General features: G+C 40.0%; 1 protein-coding gene across 2 annotated transcripts in view; it reads left to right on the forward strand.

Annotated features, from left to right (window-relative positions):
* Positions 1-24,243, forward strand: part of LOC126198441 (multidrug resistance protein homolog 49-like) — a 439,165-nt gene that overhangs the window by 386,371 nt on the left and 28,551 nt on the right. For both annotated transcript variants that reach the window (XM_049934764.1, XM_049934763.1), the window contains exon 20: positions 16,730-16,883. In XM_049934764.1, the coding sequence (XP_049790721.1) occupies positions 16,730-16,883 (154 nt within the window). The remainder of the gene's footprint in view (positions 1-16,729; positions 16,884-24,243) is intronic.

Raw genomic sequence — 24,243 nt, forward strand, 5'->3', positions numbered from 1 at the left:
AAAAATGTTCAATCATAAAACTCCACTTGCTCCTTCAGTAGAGCTGTTGGTTCCTGTTTATGATGTATGAAGATCTCCAAATTTTCCAAGACTTCCATCATCGGCCCTTTTTGGACTATGTGTAGTATCTTTAAATCTTCATTAGTATTCATTTCAGCATGTTTTTATTTATCTAGGTACTGTCCAAAAACTGATTTACCGCATGATGATCCTAAAGTATGTTCTTTAAACCTTGTCTTGCCCTATATAAAGTTTCTTGCAATTCGTACATGTCAATTTGTAGACTCCCGGTTTGGTGAGTATCCTACATTTGGAATCTTCTATACTATGTCGTAAACTATTGCCAAGGGTGTTTGAGGAGAAGGCTGTTGTGATGTCTTGAGTTTCTAAAAAGTCTATTCACTTTATCAGATATGTTACCCATATATTGCATTTTCGAAAAAATCCTCTTCTCGGTTCACTGAGGTTGACTTGCCTGTTTTTTTACACTCTACTATAGTTTTACACTCTACTATAGTTGATTCATGTCCATTAGTTATTGCTATTTGCTTCAATATATTAATTTCTTTCTGTCTTTGATCTGTTGCCAGCAGTATCCTGTTCAGTCTATTTAACATGGAAAAGAAGAAAGCTCTTTTATTTCTGTTAGGACGGCATGATCTAGCATGAATAATAGCATCTGTTGTGGTAGGATTTCTATAAATACTAAACATATGTTGTCCATTAACATTGGAAATGGTGACATCCAAATAATTTATAGTATTTTGTTGTTCATGTTTGACTGTAAAACTAAGTATCAGGTGTATATCATTCAGCATGTCTGTCAGGTTATTTATTTCATCCATCATTTGTAGTATATGACTTTTTTTGTACATGTGTGGGTGGTCTCTAAGAAATATGACTTCCTTATTATTGACAAAGATGTTGGCTAAGGTTCCTGCTAATGAGATGCCCATAGCTAGGCCACACTTTTGATGATATATTTTAATGTTAAAGGAAAAGTAATTGAAACCTAATGTAACCTCACGGAGACCAATTAGTTCTGCTATTTCGCTATGATTAAGCATGTTATGGAGCAACAAATTTTCCCTAATTATTTCAATTGTTGCCATCACCGGGATGTTGGTGTATATGTTTTTAATATCTAATGTAGCAAATCTAGCATTTATTGGTACAGCAACATTGTGTATACTTGTTGCTACTTCATAACTATTTTCGACAGAAAAGTTTTCTTCATATATATAAAACTGTTTTAAAATCATATTCAGTTTTTTTATTAAGGTTATATGATGGGTATCCTATATTGTTGACTATAGGGCGTATAGGCCAACCTTGCTTGTGTATAACTTAATTTGGGCTCTAAGCCTAGGTAATTGTAGGTTCATTACTTTAAGACAAACCTTATCTTTAGGAGAAAATAAATATTCATTATTATCTATCATTTTACGGATTTTAGTTTGAAATTTCAGTAGTGGGTCCTTATTAATCACAGTGATGTCATTTTTCTGACAAAATTCCATAATTTTAGATGTACAGTCATTTTCGGTAGTAACTATGAGAGTGTTGCCTTTCTCTGCTTTTGTGATAATCGATTTCTTTGTAACTAATTTATTGTTAATAGCATTAAGTATTTCTATTTTGTATTTTCTTTCATTAAATGAAATTAGGATGGCCTTTAAAATGAAAGACTACTTGAATGTTAGGATGATAAGTTGCACCTAGAAATAGGGAACTCTTTAACACCTTTGATATTCGGTACCATTCTCAACATTTTTGATCAGAAGATAGAGCAGAGCAGGAGAAATATTTTAGAGATCAATGAAAAGAAAATACAGTCACACATAAAAGAACAAGTTAATCTGAAATTGGAATCAGTAGAACAATGTAATATGTCCCCACAGATGAATGAAAACAATAGAAAGCGAATTATTGCAGAAGTGAAGATGGTGGGGAAAAAAGCTAAATTAGATACACATGACACAAAATTGCATTAAAAACAAAAGACCTTTTACAGAAAGAACTAGACAGAGGTTCTAATGAAAGAAAACACGAAATAGGAATTCTTAAAGCTACTAACAATAAATTAGTTACAAATAAATTGATTATCACAAAAGCAGACAAAGGCAACACTCTCGTAGTTACTACCGAAAATGACTATACATCTAAAATTATGGAATTTTGTCAGGAAAATGACATCACCGTAATTAATAAGGACCCACTATTCAAATTTCAAACTAAAATACATAAAATGGTAGATGACAACAAATATTTATTTACTCCTAAAAATAAGGTTTGTCTTAAAGTAATGAACCCACAATTACCTAGGCTTAGAGCCCAAATTAAGTTACATAAGCAAGGTTGGCCTATATGCCCTATAGTCAACAATATAGGATGCCAATCACATAACCTTAATAAAAAAAACTGAATATATCTTAAAACAGTTTTATATATATATGAAGGACTCTTTTCTGTCAAAAATAGTTATGAAGTAGCAACAAGTTCACATAATGTTGCTATACCAATAAATGCTAGATTTGCTACATTAGATATTAAAAACATATACACCAGTGATGGAAACAATTAAAATAATTAGAGAAAATTTGTTGCTCCATAACATGCTTAATCATAGCGAAATAGCAGAATTAATTGGTCTCCGTGAGGTAACATTAGGTTTCAACTACTTTTCCTTTAACAATCAAATATATCAACAAAAGTATGGCCTAGCTATGGGCAATTCATTAGCAGGAACCTTAGCCAACATCTTTGTCAATAATAAGGAAGTCATATTTCTTAGAGACCACCCACACATGTAAAAAAAAAAAAATCATATACTACAAACGATGGATGAAATAAACAACCTGACGGACATGCTGAATGATATACATCTGAAACTTAGTTTTACAGTCAAACATGAACAACAGAAGACTATAAATTATTTGGATCTCACCATTTCCAATGTTAACGGACAAAATATGTTTAGTATTTATAGAAAACCTACCACAACAGATGCTATTATTTATGCTAGATCATGCCATCCTAACAGAAATAAGAGCTTTCTTCTTTTCCATGTTAAATAGACTGGACAGGATACTGCTGGCACGAGATGAAAGACAGAAAGAAATTAATATATTGAAGCAAATAGCAATAACTAATGGATATGAATCAACTATAGTAGAGCAAGTCAACCTCAGTGATCCGAGAAGAGGATTTTTTTCGAAAATGCAATGTATGGGTAACATATCTGATAAAGTGAATAGACTTTTCAGAAACTCAAGACATCACAACAGCCTTCTCCTCAAACACCTTCGGCAGTAGTTTAAGACATAGTATAGAAAATTCCAAAAGTAGGATAGTCACCATATCGGGAGTCTACAAACTGACATGTAAGGATTGCAAGAAACTTTATATCGGGCAGACAGGCAGAAACTTCTAGACAAGGTTTAAAGAACATACTTTAGGATCATCATGCAGTAAATCAGTTTTTGGACAGTACCTATATACAGAAAAACACGTTGAAATAAATATTGATGAAGATTCGAAGATACTACGTGTAGGCTAAAAAGGCTGATGATGGATATCTTATAAACTTTGGAGATCTTCATACATCATAAACAGGAACCAACAGCTCTACTGAATGAGCAAGTGGAGTTTTATGATTGAACATTTCTCGAGCTTTTCGAAAGTATTATTTGCATATAAGGATGATACTTTTCCTTTCTTGTAACTTTGATTTTAATTATTTATAAAAAAGCATCCTATATATATGACAGTTACCATTATGCATTCCTTTTTAACTCTCATCCACAAGTTCTCTAGTTGCATGACATCTAACTATGACCTTAAGACATTTACTTTTAAGCTTTACATAGTTTTATGATAATCCATGTGGCATGTAGTGATGATATTCATACCATAAACCAGTAATGAATGTAGCTGATACCTTTCTCAGCACAATGTACAGTTTGACAAGTACATAACAACTAAGAAAATATTTTCTTTTATGCAGCCAACAGCAATACGATATCCGACATCCATTAAAATAAAAATCAATACATCGTCACTTACTAAATATCATTTTTAGTATCATATTGAATATAAGGGCAAAATATTCATATTTTTGGTGGATGCCTCTATACACAATGAAGGCGGCCAATATCTTTTGCACTATGATGATGAGTCATTCCGAAGTGTGTATCGATCCTATCGTTGCCTAGGCGACGGACAGCAGTGTGGCAAAGGGAGCAGCCATATTGCGCTTCTGCCATGACAATAGTGTCCATAGTGCCTCTACTAGGCAACTGTTAACATTGTAGCAGAGAGGACAGCCATGTTGGGCAGCTACCATGGCAACAGCATCTAGAGTACCTGGACCAAAGGGCTCTGTATATACATTTACAGATAGGCACACTTAAACTTGCTACATTATTAAATAATAGAAATAGGATATAAATAAGCACAAAGTAAATAGAACACAGACAGGAAACTGTATAGTATATTATGAATGAAGTTAAGGTAGCTTACTAACCTTCTTTTATAAGTTTGACATTGAAAAGTTTTTTCCATACTTTTTAATGTTTATTTATCTAACTGTTTTTTAAAATGAATACGGTTTCTTTACATTGTAATCTTAACACAAATTGTATTTATACTTCAATTTTTAAGCCTAGACATCTACCATTGGTCACTGCTGGTGGCGTTGCTTACGCTCATGTGCTCATAGCTTGCTATATAAACCCAGACATAAGGTAAATTCCTTACAGTCTCCTGCCACACCTTGGTAGATTTGATGCCACCAGCAGTTGACCAGTGGGTAAAACATTATATTTATGTAATCCACTCTTTTAAGATGGTTACCATTAGTTTTGTCTAAGATATATATTGTAATTTCACAGTATGTTTGCCCTGAAGATGGCCCCTGTGATGGGCTGAAACCGGTCAGGACTAAATAAATAAAAAACGCGATTAAGACTGTTTTCTTGATACTAAGTTAATTTTTATCTATAGCTGTTACCCGCAACCATGTTGTCCAAACATCTAAGAAAAAAGTGGCGTCCCAGTCACTTGACACCTAATTTTTATCTATAGCTGTTACCCGCAACCATGTTGTCCAAACATCTAAGAAAAAAGTGGCGTCCCAGTCACTTGACACCTTCCTATACTATGGCTGTGACATCGCTCTTGCTGGCAATGGTAGTCCCCTTGTCTCTGCCTCACCCAGTGGGTCTTTAGGGCCACCCATCTGATCCCCCCCCCCCTTCCCCCATAGTGGTTGGGGGCTCTTCTTCTTCTTCTTCTTCTTCTTCTTCTTCTATTGCTCTAAAGCTTCTATTTTGGGAGCACCACCACCCCCCTCCCAAACACCAAGGACATCGGCCCCTTTCGTCCCCAGCTGGAGAAGTAACAGCCTTCTCTTGATTCCCTTGCAGGGAACTCTGCCTTCCCTGTGGAAAAGTGGACACCGGGCAGTGGCTAATGGAGTCGCAAGCTGCTGGTCAGAGGGCTTGACAGGCTTCCTCTGTAGCGCTAAAGAGCAGTGAGAGGGGTCTTTAGGGGCTGGCTGGGAAGGCTTCTCTCGAGCAGTTTTAGGTACAGAGGAAGCCTGTGAAGCCCTTCGACCACCAGCTTGTGACTCTGTCAGCCACTGCCCGGTGTCCACTTTTCCACAGGGGGAGACCTTGGAAGGTAGAGTTCCCTGCAACGGGAGCAGGAGGAGGCTGTTACTTATCCAGCTGGGGAGGGAGCGGGGCGATGTCCCTGGCATTTGGGAGGGGGCAAAGAAGAAGACTGTTAACAAAAAAGAGACTCTAGTGGATCCCACATCACTATTCCCAAACAGTTCTGCGTCTGAGGAAGAGGTGGAGATTCTAGAACCTAGACCTCACCTATGCCTCAGATGCAATGGTACAGGGTACTGCACTCAACCAGTGGCAGCAGGTGAACCTGAGGTGCAAACTGCCTTCTCGGTGACTTCAAGCCTTCCCAGGGTACAGAATGCATCCTCCTCCTGTGGAAATGCAGCAGTTTTTCCCCCCCACATAGCTGAGCTACGACAACTCTTAAGCATTACACCAGCTTTTTGCATTGCCGTTCAGAAAACCTGGTTTGCAGCAATGCGGACCCGTGCCATTTGTGGCTATCGGGAGCATTACAAAAATTGTAATTATCCGTAACTGTATGTCAGGTGGAGTGTATATAAATGTCCGTACCTCTGTGTATAGTGAATCTGTGCCCGTTCAAACACCTTTAGAAGCTGTGGCTGTCAGGGAGGACAACGCAGTAAATTACCTTCTGCAACATCTTACTTGCTCCTGATGGTGAACTAATTACACAACTCTTCCTACCTTTTCTACTTCTGGGTGATTTTAACACCCATAATCCTTTGTGGGGTGGGACAAAAATTAGTGGCTGTCGTAAAAATCCACAACTCATCTTGACTTCAGCCTCTTAAATACAGGTGTCCGCACTCTTTCAGTGTGGCACACGGCACATCCTCGGCCATTGATCTCTCAGTTTGCGGTTCTGGCCTTCTGTCAGCTATCCACTGGAGACATCATGATGAGTTGTGTGGTAATGATTATTTTCTGCCCAGGTTGGTTGCTACTAAGGCTGACTGGGATGCTTTCACCTCTGCTACCACCATCGAATCTCCATTGCTTGATAACATTGATGTGGTGATCCAGAATATTACTACAACCATTGTTTCTGCAGCTGAATTGGCAATCTCTTGTTCCTCATATTTCCCCTGGCAGAAACCAGTGCTTTGGTGATTGCCGGAAATCACTACTGTAATTTGGGATCGTCGGTAGGCCCTACAATGTCATAAATGGCACCCATCAATGGAACACATCATTGCCTTCAAACAACTCCATGCCCGGGTCCGTCAACTAATCAAAAGATGAAAGCAGGAGTTCTGGGAATGGTACATCTCCACCACTGGAACACAAACCTCTCCTTCTCAGTTTTGGACTAAGCTCAGACGCATTTGTGGATATCAGAAACCTGCCAGTATACCTGGGATTTCCACACATGGAGCTGTATATATTGTCCCAGTTGCAGTTACAGAGCATTTTGCTGAGCATTATGCTCGAACTTCTTGTCTGAGATTTACCACCCGGCCTTTTGTACCCTAAAATAGTGGGTGGTACAACAACACTTCTCTTTTACTACACGATGCCCTGAGTCATAGAATGCTCAGGTCAGTGAGTGGGAATTTCTCAATGCCCTTTAAGATTTTCCTGACACAACCCCTGGGCCAAACCACATCCATCACCAAATGATTGAACATTTGTCAGCGGATTACCAATGCCACCTCCTTGTCATTTTCAACTGCATCTGGAATGATGGTGAATTCCAATCACAGTGGTGAGAAAGTATCATCATTCCAATGCTAAAACCTAGTAAGAAACTGCTAGATATGGGTAGCTATCATTCCATTAGCCTCACCAACATTCTGTGCAAGCTGCTCAAATATGCAGTGAGCCATTGGTCGTGTTGGCTCCTTGAGTCATGGGGCCTTCTGGCTCCATCCCAGGACAGTTTCCGCAAAGGTCGCTCAACCATTGACAATTTGGCATACATGGAGTCTGCCATCTGAACGGCCTTGTCCCACCATCACCACCTTCTTGCCCTCTTCTTTGACCTGATGAAAGCCTATGATACCACTTGGCAACACCACAGCTCTGCTACATTGCACAAGTGGGGTCTCTGGGGCCTGCTCCTGATTTTTGTACAGAACTTTTTGTCACACTGCATCTTCAGAGTTCAAGTGGGTGCTCCACACAGCCCCCCCCCCCCCCCCCCCCCCCCCAAGAGTCTGTTTATGTCCTCAAACAATGTGGATGGTCAGTGGTCTTTGTATGGACCCCGGGACATGTCGGAATCCTGGTAAGTGAACTTGCTGACCGAGTCTGGAGATCAGCATATCGGAATCTGATCTTCAGTTGGTATTACACTACAAGGTTTTTGGGCTCTGGTATACAGAATGGTGCTCCCTGACTTTACCGAATAAGTTACGTATAGTAAAGAAGACGACGAATGTGTAGAGGTCCTCCATGCAAGCCTCTCGCAAGGACTCCATTGTCCTTTGCCGGCTCCACATCAACCATACTTAGCTGACTCATGGTCACCTCCTATGTCATGAGGACCCAATTCTGTGTTACTGTGGTTTACAGGTGGGCATCTGGCCTTCACCCTACTTGCATTTTAACTCTTCCTCGCTCCCTCTGGTGCTATCTGTCTGACTTGGTGTTTGTGTTTTCACCATCTTTGTTTCTGATGTTTTGTGTTGTTAGGCTGCAGACTTTAGTGTGTTGCAGAGTGCTTGGCTCATCCTTTTTTATTTTTGCGATTGACCAGACCAGGCTGTCTGTTATATCTTTTTAACGCTGTCTTCCACTTTTGTCCTGTTAGCTAATGCTTTCATTTTTGGCTTGCTACTTTCGTTTTCTCCTTCAGTGTGGTTACACACTTAGTTTTACCTATTTTGTTCTTTCCCCGCATTTTAGGCAATAGGATTCTTTTGGCTTCTGTTTTTAATCTAAGACATGTGTGAATACAGAAAAATGGACTGATGACCATGCAGCTGTTGCCATGAAAAGTGCTAAAACTGTAACTATAAAAACAAGTGGACATGAAAAAATGCACTGCACTGTTGTCCTTTCATGTTGTGCTAATGGCACTCATCCTAATACAGTGATAATTTTCAAACACAAAACAATGCCACAACCTTCTGAAGTACCGTCAGGCGTTATTGTTCACATACATGACAAGGCTTCGGTGGAATAATAGAGTGTGGGAGAGGAGTGAAGGTGCTTTATTGAAGACGAACTCTCTTCCTGTGCTAGATCAGTTTACTAGCCATTTGAAAAATTCTGTGAAAGAGAAACTGAGACAGGGAAAAACAGAGCTTGCCGTTATTCTGGGAGGACTTACTTCACTATTGGAACCTCTTGATGTGTCGATAAATAAATCATTTGAAGTGTATATGAAAGAGAAATGCAACTAGTGGATGATGGGTGAAACCCAACATGAACTCATGCCAAAGGAAGCTTTAAAATGACATACAGTCAACCAAGTGTGTCAGTAGATAAACGAGTCACGGTCTAGAATGAGAGAAGACATTCTTGATGGCAGTGAAGACCATCTTATGTGTGAAGAGGACAACAGTGATGCTGAAGAGGAAGAAGAAGAAGAAGAAAGTTCAGATGATGATTTTCAGGGATTTTAAAAGTCAGTTCAGTTTTATAAACTAATATTTTTTTCAGTCTGGCTTTGCACTCCAATAATAATGATGGTAAAAATGTTATTTCTTTAAAAAAAATGCTTAAAAATTAAGGTGCATCTTATAGCTCATAGTGTCTTATAGTCTGTAAAATGGTATTTCATCCATTAATGTCCATACACTAACTTTTGATGCTACAGATAGCTTTTACATATGACTAGAATTTCTTTGGCTTTTCTGAGAGATCTTTCAATAACATTCTGTTATGTTAGTCACTGAAGGTTTCATACATTGCACACCTGATAGCAAAACTTATTTCACTCAGTATCCTTCTATCTCTAGCACTATGTTTTGTTTTACACATATTTTGCAGAAGGTCCTGTTTTCTTTAGAAATTTATTTCCAACTACTGTATACGTGGAGGATCCATATTATAATGATCTGCTCTGCTAAGCTTGAACCTGAACTTGAACTTGAACCACAGTCTTCTAATGCCGCTGCCCGTAGATAAATGTCTCGAGTTCCTTTTTTGCATGCGACACAACTCTCTCTTTATCTAACTTAGCAAATACATAAATCTTCCTACTTGTTTTGTTTACCCTGTGTACTTCCGTAATCATTGTTGCTACAATTGTCTCATGGTCACTGATACCAGTATCAGTATGGACATCCTAAAAGAGTTCAGATCTGTTTGCTACCATTAAATCTTACATATTTTCATCATGAGTGGTCTCCTGAACTTGCAAGTTTTCATAAGAAATTTCTTTATAATTTCACTGTTGCAGTGTCGATCAAAAGAGTCAATAGCTCATTAGTAGTTCATCCTGTAAAGTTGAATCCAGTAATGGCAGCAAACAGTATTAAAAAAAAATCATAATAATGTTGCGGTTAGTAGGTGTGTCATAACTTATTTTTCCATACAAACTAGTGACTTCAGAATGTCTTGTACTGAGAAAAACACATTATGACTGTGATTGTTTTACTGTCTAACATTATTCTTCTGCTACATCACAGGTATGAGGGTTGTCCAAGGAGTACCTACCTGACATATAGATAGTGGTTGTTGTTTGAAACAAGGACGTTAAATACTAATCTCCTCCTCCTCCTCCTCGTTTGAAACAAGTGACTATGTTGCTAAGTATCAACCTTATAAAGCTTAAGTTAGATATTACTAAATTGTTTAATATTTGTTTGGGAGCCATCAATAGTGAATACTCTTAGTGAATTTATAAATATGGATAAAGCTGGTCATTGTTATGTGATACAATTCTAATACTTATGGGTGGCGAGCAGCAAACGAGTATAAATTACTATTGTAGTAACTATTACTTCTTTAGTCTGGACTACTTTAGTAAATTACTTCTGTAGTAATATACTCTTTTTAGTAACTGTTAGAGAGCTCAATTTCTATTTACCTCTTGAGTTGTAACTAAAGTAGTAACACCTTTTCCCTGAAGAAGTAAGCCATTTCTGCTTACATTTTCTTTCGGATAATATTTATTGTCGTCAGACATTATTGAATCGCCTTTTGCGTAATTTTGTGTTTATCACTATAATTGTAGAAGCTAGAAAGGATTATTAAACTAAATTATTAAAATTGGGAAATATAATTGCTACTGTACTAAGTAATGATAAGATCTGAAAAAGAAATATGCTATTAATGGATGAATCTAGTGTTAACCCCACCACCTACAGCTACCAACATCCAATGTTGGTTGGTGACATTAATTTAAGCGGCTGTTTGAGATATGAGCTAGAAGCAACATGGAGGTAGCCAAGAAACATTAAAAAAAATCATATCAGAAAATAAAAAAAGAGCAGATTGCTGAAATAATGAAAAATCACATAACTACTATTGAATCTAAAAAGCATTATGTCAACATGATAAGAAGGAAAAAGGGTGCTTGGGAAAAAATACACATTGAATACAATGCATAAGCTCGTACACAAAGATCACAAGTGCAACTTAAAGGAATTTGGAAGGACATGAAAGTGAAAGCAAAGAAAATGAAAGCTAAATGTAATTGTGAACAATTTCAAACTGGCGGTGAAGTCGGTGAGATGAAGATCAGTGATATAAGCCAAATGGTATACAACTAGACCTGAAGAAATTGTGTCTAACAAAAAACTAGTAAAGCGGCTCCTTGCACTATTTAAGGGTGAGGTGGATGCTTGGGTCAGTTACACCAAACAACACCTTATTATCAGGAGTTCATTTATTCACCTCTTTACACAAGCAAGGCTTACAAAGAACTGGATGGCGGAACTGCACAAAGATAATGTTTAGTTTAGTTCAAAGACGATACTCAGATCGATACTGGTGTTGACCTCATCGGCGCCCCCCTCCCCTCCCCGCTCCCTCCCACAGTACGGAGTACTCTTGAGAGGCTGGAGGAGGGGGGTGACTATGGCATCGGCAGGGGTGGTCCGCGGGAGCCGGACCACAGTCAGCTCGACAGCGTCGTCGGGGAGCTGAGTGGGTAGATGTCGTGAAAGAAGGTCTGGCCATCGAACCTGGAAGTCGTTGAAGTGCGCCGGGCATCATACTAGTCGAGCGGTGACAGGTAGGCCGGTGGTTTGTGGGGGAGGAACGGAGCGACGATGATGATGTCTCCGGTGGGCATGGTGAACACACAAAGCATGTCCAGGTCGACGTCGGGCGAGAGGGGAACACATTTCACCAGGTGGCAGGGAATGGCGGAGGTTGTGTCATGAGCACCGGATGAAGGTCAACACATGACGAACAGTGTATCATTGCATAGTAGTATAGAGATGTGGATTATGTCCGGGGATACAGGAACAAACACCTCGAGCAAGGGCACGTTCAAGATGGGGGGGGCGTGAGAAACCTCGACAGGGCGAGGCAGGCGAAGGGGGAGATGTCAAAGGGACCGGCGAAGGGCCCAGTGGCTAGGGCGTAATGGTAGGTAAGCTCGACGTGGGGAGCATGGAGTCACTTGACGGAGTGCGCGAGGCCGGAGTAGGGAGCGAGGTTGGAGGAGAGCTCGACGAATGGAGCTGGAGGTCACTCGATTGAGTGTGTAAATCCGACCTGGAGGGAGTGGTCGGAGCTTCGTGAGCCACGACAGTGAGTGGCGTGGTCATGACCTGAAGGGGAGTAGAAGAAGGCTCCACATGAGCAGGCTTAAGTGTGTAGATAGAGACTGTGACAGCTGAATCTTTTGTCTGGATGTCATAGGTGTTGGCTGAGCGCCGGAGAACTCGGTACGGGTCGGTGTATGGAGGTTGGAGGGGAGCACGGACAGTGTCATCTCGGAGCATGACATATTCACAATTGTCCAGAGATTTCGGGACATGAACCTTAGGGTGAGAGTGGCTGCAGGCAGAGGGATATGGAGGTTGATGAACTGGCGTCTGACGCAGTCCACGAAGTAAGGTAAGTCAGACTGAGGGAGAGAAGCGGAAGGGCTCACAAGTTCACAAGGGAGAACAATGTTCTGGCCGTATATGAACTCGGCCATTATGCCCTTGAGGTCTTCCTTATAGATCGCATGAATGCCGAGTAGCACAAGGGGAAGGGCCTCTGTCCATAGAGAGTCGTGGCATCGAAGAGCCACCTTGAAAGTGTGGTGCCAGCGCTCAACTAGCCCGTTACTTTGCGGGTGATACGCTGTGGTATGGATGCACCGGATGCCACAGATGTTACAAATTTTGTTGAACAGGGCTGACTCAAATTGTCTGCCCTGATCAGTTGTGATGATAGCTGGACATCCGAAACGCGATACCCATGACTCAACGAAAGCTGAAGCAACAGTTTCTGCCATAATATTGGGGAGGGGGTCAGCCTCGACCCAGCGAGTTGTTTGGTCGATAGATGAGAGGACATAACAAAAGCCGTTAGAGGCGGGGGGGGGGGGGGGAGGGGGCGGCGGCTGACAATCTCAGTATGAATATGCTGGAAACACCCAAGCAGGATTGAAAAGGCTCCGAGGGGGGGTGAAGTGTGCTTGTGTACTTTGCAGCGTTGGCACCCGACGCAGGATCGTGCCCGTTGCTGGCGGTCCTTGTTGACATTTATCCACACAAAGCGCTCCGCAACGAGGCGGGCGGACGCACGAACACCGGGGTGGGCTAAATTATGCAGTGCGTTGAAGACAGCTCGACGGAGCGTAGTTGGGATGAGGGGGCGTAATGTGCCCGTACTGTCGTCGCACCAGATCTCACCAGAAATGCCAGGGAAGGTGGTGCGGACATAGTGAAGAGGTAGAGTCTGAAATCAGGTATTGTGTGTCCTTGTCGGCAGGTTGGAGGTTAGGCAGTTTAGAGAGGTCTAACAGCGAATGAACGGCATTGACTCGTGAAAGGAAATCAGCAACTATATTGTCAGCACCCTTTATGTGTCTGACATCGGTGGTGAACTGAAATATGAAGTCCATCTATCTGAAGTGGCGAGGAGGCAGGTTTGGTGGCGGGTTTGTAATGGCCGCAGCCAGGGGCTTGTGGTCCGTTAAATCATAGAAAGGGCATCCCTTAACGTCAGTCTTAAAATGCTTGATTGCTTCGTAGACCACGAGCAACTCCCTGTCAAATGCGGAATATTTCCGTTGTGTGTTGGTGAGCTAGTGCGAGAAGCACTGCAGAGGCAAAGTCTGGCCATTGATTGGCTAAGGACAGCGCCGATGGCAGTATCGCTCGCGTCTGTGGTGATGAAAAGCTGCGCATTGGGATGAGGATGTGAAATGGCGCAGGCCTCGGCAAGAAGACTTTTGAGGGCGGTGAAAGAGTCAGTCATAGCAGGGGTCCATGGAACGGTCAGAGATCCAGAAGTGTGGATGCCTGCCAAGGCATCCGTCAGTGGAACCTGAATCTCCGCGGCCCAAGGTAGATGTCGGCGATAATAATTAACCTTCCCCAGAATGTGCCAGACCTCTTTGAATGACGAAGGTCTGGGTAGGTCTAGTATCATTTGTACCTTCTCGGGGTGGTGAAATGCCGTCGGCAGAGTCCCGAAAACCAAGAAAAGTGATAGCGGGTTGATGTAGCTGCAATTTGTCCTGGTTGGTCTCGATGCCTGCTGCCGTGAGAGTGTTCATAACAGTTTGCACATGTTAAATGTTAGCCACGACGGAGGAGCTGAACACAAGAATGTCATCAAGGTATGCAAAGCAGAATTTTAGGTCGAATAGCATTTCGTTGATGAAGTGTTGCCAGGTCTGGGTTGCATTTTTCAGACCGAAGGGCATGAATCGAAACTGAAATAACCCGATTGGCGTGGTGATTGCTGTCTTCTCGATGTCTTCAGGTGCCATGGGGATCTGGTGGTAGGCCCGTTTGCAATCAGTGACCTAGAACGTGGTCGCACCTGCGAGGGAACTGGTAAAGTCAGCAATATTGGGTGTCCATAATTGTTTGTGCATTTAGTCGACGGTAGTCTCCGCACATGCACCAGGACCCGTCTTTCTTGGGTGTCATATGAATGGGCGTAGACCAGCTACTGGCAGAGGGTTCAATGATGCCGGAGCTTAGAAGTTCAGAAATCTTATTTTTAAGGTCGGAGAGGCGCTCGGGGCAAAGTCGACATGGTTTACTGGAGATCGGGGGGGGGGGGGGGGGGGGGCCTGGTGTCAGGCGAAGCTTGTGAACCATGCCATTGGTGATGACGGAAATGTTGCCAGCGGCACAGGAGGCGGTTTGTGTACAGTGTGTGGCGGGCGGGGCAGGCGAGGCGTGGTCGTGGTGTTCGGAGCCACTCGGCGGATCCGACGGGAGCCGAGGTGGCGAAGTGTCCCAGGAGTCAACGTGACAAGATGGCCGCCGGCCCGAAGCAGTGACATCATGGTCGGGTGACCTCGGTAGAGCTCGTGAAGCGTTAGTGAGTCCATTGTCCAAGGGCACGGCCTGTGGCAGCACGGTCATGGGCGAAGCGCTAGGCGCAAGTACACTGTTTGTTTTGCCAGTTGCGGTCGCACGGTGGTGCGCAGGAGCCGAAGTTGCATAGTTTGAGGTGCTGTCCACGAGGGGAGGGGTAGGAGCTGTCAGTTCGGGAACATATGATGCTCGTCACGGATGCACACTCATGTCCGGCTGAGCATCAAATGCTGCCGTGTGGGAGGGTGTGGTCCTGTGGAACTGTCAGTACATGTTGTGGTAGACTTGACAGCATAGTTGCGAGGGGTAGCGGGAGGTAAGCACACAAAGACTCGATTGCTGGGTCTACAAGCAGATTCGGTGCACTTACTTACCTTGCTTTGTCCTTGCTGCAGTGTCTGTAATTCCATTGCTGCGTCGGAGAGCTGGAGCTTTGTGGAGCCAGAGGGAGAGCTCGAAGTTCTCCTTGCGTAGGCGAGTGACATTTTCAAGCTTGACAAGGCAGTTGTGCGTTGTTTCTTGTAACGTCGTCGATAGAGACAGGCATGTACGGATGAGATGAGCCCGGACCAACGTGTCACGGGTGATGAAACACGGTGTTTCGCACTAGGTCCGGTGAAAGTTTGTGGTGTCGCAAGAAGTCAATGCCTAGTATAGGTTCGTCAATTTCGCACACTAAAAAATCCACTCGAGTTTGCAGTTTGCGAAGAGGGACTGTTTTGCTTCATCTTGACAGTGCGCCAGTTATTGCCATGTCCAAAGTCAGTGGATTGAAGTTCAAATTGCTTACTCATGCACCCTATTTACCAGATTTAGTCTGCTCTCATTGTTTCTTTTTCCAAACTTCAAGCAATGGCTTGGTGGTAAATCTACCAAAAATGAAGAGATGGAATCTGCAGCTGACAGATTTTTTGTAGAGTCCAGGGAAACAGGGTATCAAAGCTGCTGAAAGGAGACTATGTAGAGAAATAAAGATGGTTTTCCCTAAATTTTTGTGTTTACTTTGTTAGGTTGGATACTTCTGGGACAGGTCTTGTGTGTTTTCCTTACAAAATAAATTTATAGAGTTCTTGTAGAGAGGAAGATATCTATACATATTATAAAAAATGTGTGTGTGTTTGTGTGTGTGTGTTCCATAACTCTGCCTATACTACTGCACCAATTTCAACTGAACTTGTACACACATCCCTTGATGTCAGGCAGCAGTTACTGTCGGGGCAAGAAACACCTACCTATCGTAATTCAGGAGATATTACATCATAAACAATGAATTGTGTGAAAAACTGCCACATTTTGTATGATGTTTAAATTTGTTCTTTCTGTGCCACTAATTCTATTCACAATAAATTTTGCAGACAGTTTCCTCATATGAGGCTAAATGTAGCTACAAAATTATATCATGGTACCACACATGTTTCAGGAGATATGATGTCATAAACATTGAGATGCATGAAAAACTGCCACATTGTGCAGGACATTGAGATTTGTTACTTCTTTGGTACTAACTCTGTTTGAATCACATTCTGTAGACAATATCCACATATGCTGCTGAATGTATCTACAAAAATGAATGGGGGTTTTGTCACCTAGTTTTGTATAATATGGTACCTAGTGAGAACATGTTAAACTGTCAGTGAAGTGTTACTACTTTGTTGATGAGTGTTTTAATTACTCCTGCAGGGTTTCTGAGGCAATGATTTTTGGTGCATGGATGCTTGGACAATCACTAGCATTTGCTCCAAATTTTAGCACAGCCAAAATGGCTGCAGCTAGACTTTTTGCTTTAATGGACAGGAAACCAACAATTGGTGTAACATTTGGAGATAAAATGTTGGTAAGTTAGTAATTATTACTCAAAAATGGATAACTGTGGTAAATGTGGGTTTTTACTGGTATGTACCAACTTTACCAATTTCCCTTTATTATAAGTTCTGATAAAATTGTTGTACTGCAATATAATTAGTGTATGTGTTATGTAGTCTTCAGGGGGAGGAAAAAGGGCACATGCTTAATTTGCAGGGGATCCCATGAGTCTATCAGGAGGTCTCAAACTGCCTGACATATGCTTTAGCTGTGCAACATATGGGGTGTTTCTGTAAAAGTATCCCATGTTTGTATAGGAGATAGCACTTGTTAAAAAGAGGGAAACATTCTGTGAACATAAGTCTGGAAACAAAACATTCTGTCCTATGATAGTCATTTATATGTTTACTACTATCACTACTACTGCTGTTGGAGATGTTCAATGCAGTTAGCACTCATTCTTACAATTACTTCAGCCATCTTTCATAAAGAATCAAGAACTCATCTGACCTGTCTTGGATGCCCTTGAACCTGGTCACGTGCGTGAGGCTCATGCTCCTCTAATGTGTGTACATTTTCAATGGGTCTTGAACACAGCAATGTCTTTAAATTTCTTCACCATTTAACAGACCTCTTCCTATGATTTCCACTGTATATAAGTTGTCCTACTCCTTTGTCCACATGGTGACTTCAGGCACTACAGGAGATTCAAATTTATAGTCCGAGGTCGTTAACAAGTACGAACAGTTTGGTACTTAACTCATATCGATGGCTGCGTTGTTGTCTTCGTGAAGTCTAGAGGTGATTCCACTGCGATGTTCCCGCGCTTTTCTTTGTGTTTGGATGAGACTAACTGGTTTGTAGGGCGACGTGGTATTTTGATTTTTAGAGAGCAAACGTTACATTAGTTTTGCAAATCAGTATTTAATTCATTTATTCACATTTAACACTTCTACAAAAATATCAAATACGACATTGTTTTACACCACATCTGTATCATCACCTCCTCCAGCCCACGCTTCCTATCTAAAGCCACTCAACCACCTCTGCCAAAGATCCACCTCCTTTCCGCATGACCAAAGATAACTGTCTCTTAGTTGTTAAACTCGCAGTCAAAGGCTATATTTACATAAAACGTTACACGTAAAGAAATTACTGACATACACGATCTTATGTTCTGTTATAATACCCCCCCCACACAAGTCCGTGCATGGCATGCATGGGATTGTGTGTCACTATGGAATAAAATATATCTAATACACACATCATAATAAAATTTCCAGTTCCGAAAGTTGGTAATAAAATTGGTTTCCCAAGTGATCTTAGTTATATATATACACTTCCCATGATATACAATTTGAAAGTTACATTGGCTGTATTGAGCAATAAGTGTAAAGAGCTAATAACTAACAATAAAATATGGCACCTTATATTTAATTGATCATGGTAGCTGCAGAGCCGTGTTAAGATGGGTACATAATTATATAGTATATGCATAAACTCAAGTTTACTTCAATACTGACTTAATGCATCTTAGTTAACCTAATTCTTCTGATTGTCAGTGGTTTCTTTAGAATATATTAAGTGGACTGTGGAATGCAGACATCTCTCACAATCTTTTAATATAAGTGCTTCAATCAAATACCTTATGGCATGGCTTGTGCCCAAAACAACCATTAAATCTAAAGAAATCATTATTCTAAAATAAACAGGTTCTTTTAACCACATACATAAAATAGACATAGTTCAAAATATTGTAATACTTATACACAATGTTAAATGGTTGTCTTTTAGGGAAAATTCAAGTATACGTGATGAATGGAGTCACATGGTGAATCCAGTGCAAATTCAATTATGTGTGATCAGCACTGTATTTCCAGAGTCAGATTGGTTTACATATTTATGATTTAATGTTTCCTTTATAATGAGATAGCTGAGACGTTCCATATGATTGCGACTATAATTGCAGTATCCTCACATTGTACATCTATTTCAGCTTTATAGGTCAAATTATGACAAACTCTACACTTAAATTGTGTAAGATTGTTAGTATTTATACCTTAACTTTACATCATTATTAAGCAGTTTCATTTTTATTTACTCTCCTGTGCTCAAATAGCATATTGCCATGAATAGAAATTATTCCAAATTGTGTAACAGGGTATGGGATAAATTCCTAACAGCTCTTCACTGACTTTAACACTAAATTATCGAAACTATTACAAAATATTCTCCCACAATATAAACTTCAAAATTAGTATCACATAACCTTCAATCCATCACAAGTGTTTCAAAAGTAATACACCAACATCTGTTTCCATAATGCTCTAAACCTCAATACATTCTTAATTTGCATGATTAAATTTCATAACTACCCACTACATTTTTAACACACTATAACATACCTGGTCTTTCAAAGTACACCCTCATAATCTGACAAGCACCTCCAGTTTGCTTTATCCATTAAATAATGTTCCATCTGACATAGCTTAGAAATGACAAGGTTTTGTCTTCTTACACACAATCACTATTCATATCCTATTACTTTAAAAATGTCCACATCATTAACTTTGGTTTCTGTTAAGAGACATTACTATGACACTGTAGAATGGTTCGTAGTCCGACACACTGATCTCGTACCAAATTTAATGAATGGGTATACTAGAGAACAAAGAGAAATTAGTACAGACATAATTCACATTAACACAAAATCTACTTCATACTTTTAGCTGACATAGCCCCACACTTTGACATGAAGTTTTCCTTGAATGATAAAACAATAAAGTGATGTAGTTGGGCCAGTCTACTAGTTCTTTCTTTACTTATTAACGACTATTTTATGGGTCATGTTTGTAGAGTTTTAACTCTGTAACATTGCGCAGTCCAAATAACTTCTTGGATTTTGGGTAGATTAGCCTATAGGCATTAGGGTGTGGGTTTTCCTTGATTTCAAAGGGGCCTATATAGATGTCAAAAAATTTCTTTATTTCAGAACTCATCAATTTAGATTTTTCCTGTGTTTTTACTAAAACCAGATCTCCTGTCCTGAACTGTACTCCTTTACTTCTTGCATCATGTCTCCGTTTTCTTACCTCTCCTTGTCTTTTCATAGTGTTCCTAACAGCTGTCTCTCTTTCCTGGGGTGTCATAGTTTGACAAGGTGGGAAATCAACATTCTCAGAAATCAAATTTGCAGGTCGTCTATTAAACATTACTTCGTAAGGCGAAAAACCAGTGGATGAATGCTGTAGGCTGTTCATTATATCCTCAAAGTCAGTAACATTTTCAATCCAATTAACATGATTTTTACTACAGTATGTTCTGCAGAGCCTTCCAATTTCCCTCATGTACCTTTCTGCTGGGTTACTTGATGGGTGACAAACCGAAATCAAAATATGTTTTATTCCTGTATCTTCAATAAAATTTTTCCATAATTTAGATGTAAACTGTGACCCATTATCAGACATGATGGCCTGGGGTATACCAACATTTGTGAAATAATGATTTGTCAGCTTGATGATAATTTGTTTACTGGTTGCTCTCTTTAATGTATACAATTTTATAAATTTAGAGAAAACGTCAACTATAACGAAGATGTAACTATACCCTCCCCTTGACCTTGGTAGTGGTCCATATAGATCAATAGCTGTCAATTCAAGGTTTTTATTTGGTAAAATGTTTTGCATCAATCCTTTAGATGTTTGGTTGCTCACTTTTACTCTCTGACAACGATCACAGGTTTCAAGTTTTTTCTTCACTCTCCTACTGATATTATAAAAGTATACATTTTCCTGTATCTTCTGTATACATTTTGTTGCCCCGCAGTGTCCGAAGCTTTCATGTATGTAACTGATTAACGTGTCAATACATTGCTCAGGCCAACATAGTTTCCAATTGTCTAAGTCAGGTCTAGGTCTCCTAAACAAAATCCCTTTTTGTACTTTATAATACTGATCTACCTTTTCTCCTCCTTTTTTCCCTATATAACTTTTAACCAACTTCCAATTTTCATCATGGTTTTGGTTTCTACGAATATCATTACAGATTTTCACTATTTCAGCTTCATCTTTTACACCCTTTAAGTACATAAGTTTAAACTCTTTCTCCTCTTTTCCATAAGTATTTTCAACATCTGCACCTACTGGTAGTCTGGAAAGGGCATCTGCAATGACATTATGTTTACCCTGAATAAATTTGATCTCATAGTCAAACTGTTGAAGGAATAAAACCCACCTTGTTATACGGTCATGATAGAGTCTGCACTCCTGAATGTACGATAGAGCTTTATGGTCAGAGAAAACAATTACCTTGTGCCCTAAAAGATAACTTTTAAACTTATTGAATGCCCAGTGGATGGCAAGTAGTTCCTTCTCTGTGACTGTATATGATTTTTCATACTTTTGTAAAACCCGGCTAGCAAAAGCAATAGAATGGTGTTCTAATTTTCCTTCTACTTCTATGTTTTGAAACAAGTGTGCCCCTAAACCTGTCTCACTACTATCTGTCATTATACAGAATGGTAACGACATAACAGGTCTATACAACATTTGACTTTGGGACAGTTGTTGTTTTATTTCCACGAATGCATCCTGACATTCTTGTGTCCAATCCCAAACAGTATTCTTTTTTAGTAAGTTACATAAGCAGTTTGCATTTAAAGCTTGGGTACTAAGAAATTTTCTATAGAATCCAGTGAGACCAAAAAAGGACTTGAGTTGTTTTTTGTTCTTGGGAGTAGGGAAGTTTACAATGGCCCCAAGTTTATCCTTATCAGGTAAGATTCCCTTTTCTGAAATATTATGCCCCAAAAATTTCAGTTCATTAACTCCAAAACAACATTTTTCCAATTTTACGGTCATTCTCCCTTCCCTCAATTTTGAACAGACTTGTCTCAGAAGATTTAGATGATCTTCCCAGGTTTTTCCAGTTACAAGAATGTCATCTACATATACTATTAATTTTGAAGACAATTCATCACCTAATACAAAATCCAGTGCTCTGATAAATTCAGCCACAGATACATTCAAACCAAAAGGGACAACACAATATTGGTAACTTTTGCCACCATACAAAAAGGCAGTATACTTCCTAGAATCAAGTTCAAGTGGTATTTGGTGAAAACCTGATGTCAAGTCTAGGCTACTCATAAATTTTACATTATCAAACTTGTGCAGGAGTTCATCCATATTGTCAGGATGGTCATTTTCTCTAATCAAAAACTTATTAAGGTGTCTAGAGTCAAGTACAAGTCTAACCCCACCATTTCTCTTAGACACAACTACTAATGGGTTGTTGTAAGCACTTCTACTTCTTTCTATAATCCCCCAAGTTTCCATTTTTTGGATTTCCCTTTCTACATCTTTTTTCCTGGAGAATGGAATGCCATATGGTTTTAGGAAGAAAGGATGATGATCTCTGAGTTGAAGTCTGCACTGATAGTCTTTTACCTTCCCTGGCCTCTCACTGAATGTATCCTGAAATTCCCATAACACTTCTCTTAACTGATTTTTCTGACTTTCACTTAGATTTACAGCTTCCTTCAATTTTACTTCCACTAATTCTTCGAAATTTTGTTCATTTATAAGATCAAAGGATATGTTACCACTTATGGCTTGATTATCTACCTTGCTTACAACAGCTTTGATATGGTTGCAAGAATTACTACAGTTAAGGATGTACATTTCTGTTTTCAGAATGCTATTTTTCTCAGGTTCAGTAATTATAACAGTCTTATCTTCCCAAGAGAAGCTTACACCTACTTTCAAGACCCAATCCATGCCAAAAATGATATTTTCTTCTAACCTTGGGACCACAAGGCAACCCTGCTCAAATTCCACATTTTCAATTTCAAACGTTAACAATACTTGACTCTTAACTACCTTACTTTGCCTACCAGTGGCACCTCTGATTTTTACCCCTACAACCGGCATTTCTACAAAGTTCTTACCATCTCTAATTTTATCTCTAAATTTTTCTGATATTGCACATATTGGGCTTCCTGTATCAATAAGACAGTGCCCTTCCCACTGATTTACTCTTATTTTAATGTATGGACAGCCTAATTCCTTTTCATCTGCCTTCCCCTCGGGGACTTCATATAATAAATCTTTTTCAATTTCTTTATAATTTCCATCTACTTCCTCCCTTTCAGTCTTCATCAGGTTTACCTGATTTTCAGATTCTAAGTTGCTAGTGTCAAGTTTACACTTTGGCTGCACACAAAATATCTCCCTACTGTTTATGTACCTTTCACTCAGACTCTTTCTTTTACTCTCCCACCAGCATGGGCATAAAACTCTACTAATAATACTTAGACGATACCAAAACACTTTGCTACTACAACTCTCATTATACTGGTTCCACAGGATTTCTAAGAATTGGCTTCCTTTACTTTCAACAATATCACGCAAATCTAATTCTTTCACAATATTTTCACTTTTGTTATCACCACTTTGATTAACCATGAACTCATCAGGACAGACATGTAGCAATTGATTTTCAGCTGTCACTTCATTATTCTTATCATATTCCTGTGCTTCGCCACCACAACTATCATCAAGTTCCAACACTTCATTATTTATTTCAATAAAAACATTGTACTCACTCACTGGTTTGCTTACCATACTTTTCACATCAAAAATACTAACATCACTACTATGGTACACTTTACTGCCAGTTTCATCTATTTCTCTCTGTTTTTCACTTTCTATGGTTGATTCTTTTTCCTGTTGCTTAGGTTTATCATCAGCTGATTCACTATTACCTTCTTGTGTGAACAACCCCCCCAATTCTGAACTAAAACATTTATTACCCTCTTCATTATTAGCTTGCTCTCCCCTTTTTGCCCAGCTGTAAAATTCATTTAACATCTCCTCATCCAGAATTGAGTCAGAACTTTGATCTTTCCTATTTTTAATTTGTGGTGGTCTACTGTGCCACATAGCATCCCAAAATTTTTTATCAAAATTTATATAATTCACTTGGTATTCCTGGTTTTTAACCTGTTTGTTAATGGTACAGTTATTTACAGTATTGGGTTTTGTGTGAAAAATAGTGGTCCTATTATGTTTAAATCTGTTCGCCCCAAAGCTGTGGACCCTCATTGAGGCGGTCCGGAGTTTTCCGGATGTCTACCTCTATTGTCACTCCTCCAATTTGTATTCATTCTGTTGTTACCTTCCCATCTGTTGTTCCTAGTTACACCATTGCTTTCCCAGTTACTCCCTCTCCAATTAGCATTGTACTCTCTTGTTCTATCATATTGGTGTTCATTCCGAAAATCTCTATCGTCCCTTCTAGGGTTCTCCCCACGGTAATCAGAATTCCACCTCCCACTGTAATGGTTTCCGTTACTAAACTGTTGCACATTTCTCTCCATTGCCCTGTCTAAT

This window comes from Schistocerca nitens, chromosome 8, assembly GCF_023898315.1.
Source record: "Schistocerca nitens isolate TAMUIC-IGC-003100 chromosome 8, iqSchNite1.1, whole genome shotgun sequence".
Classification (NCBI taxonomy): Eukaryota; Metazoa; Arthropoda; class Insecta; order Orthoptera; family Acrididae; genus Schistocerca; species Schistocerca nitens.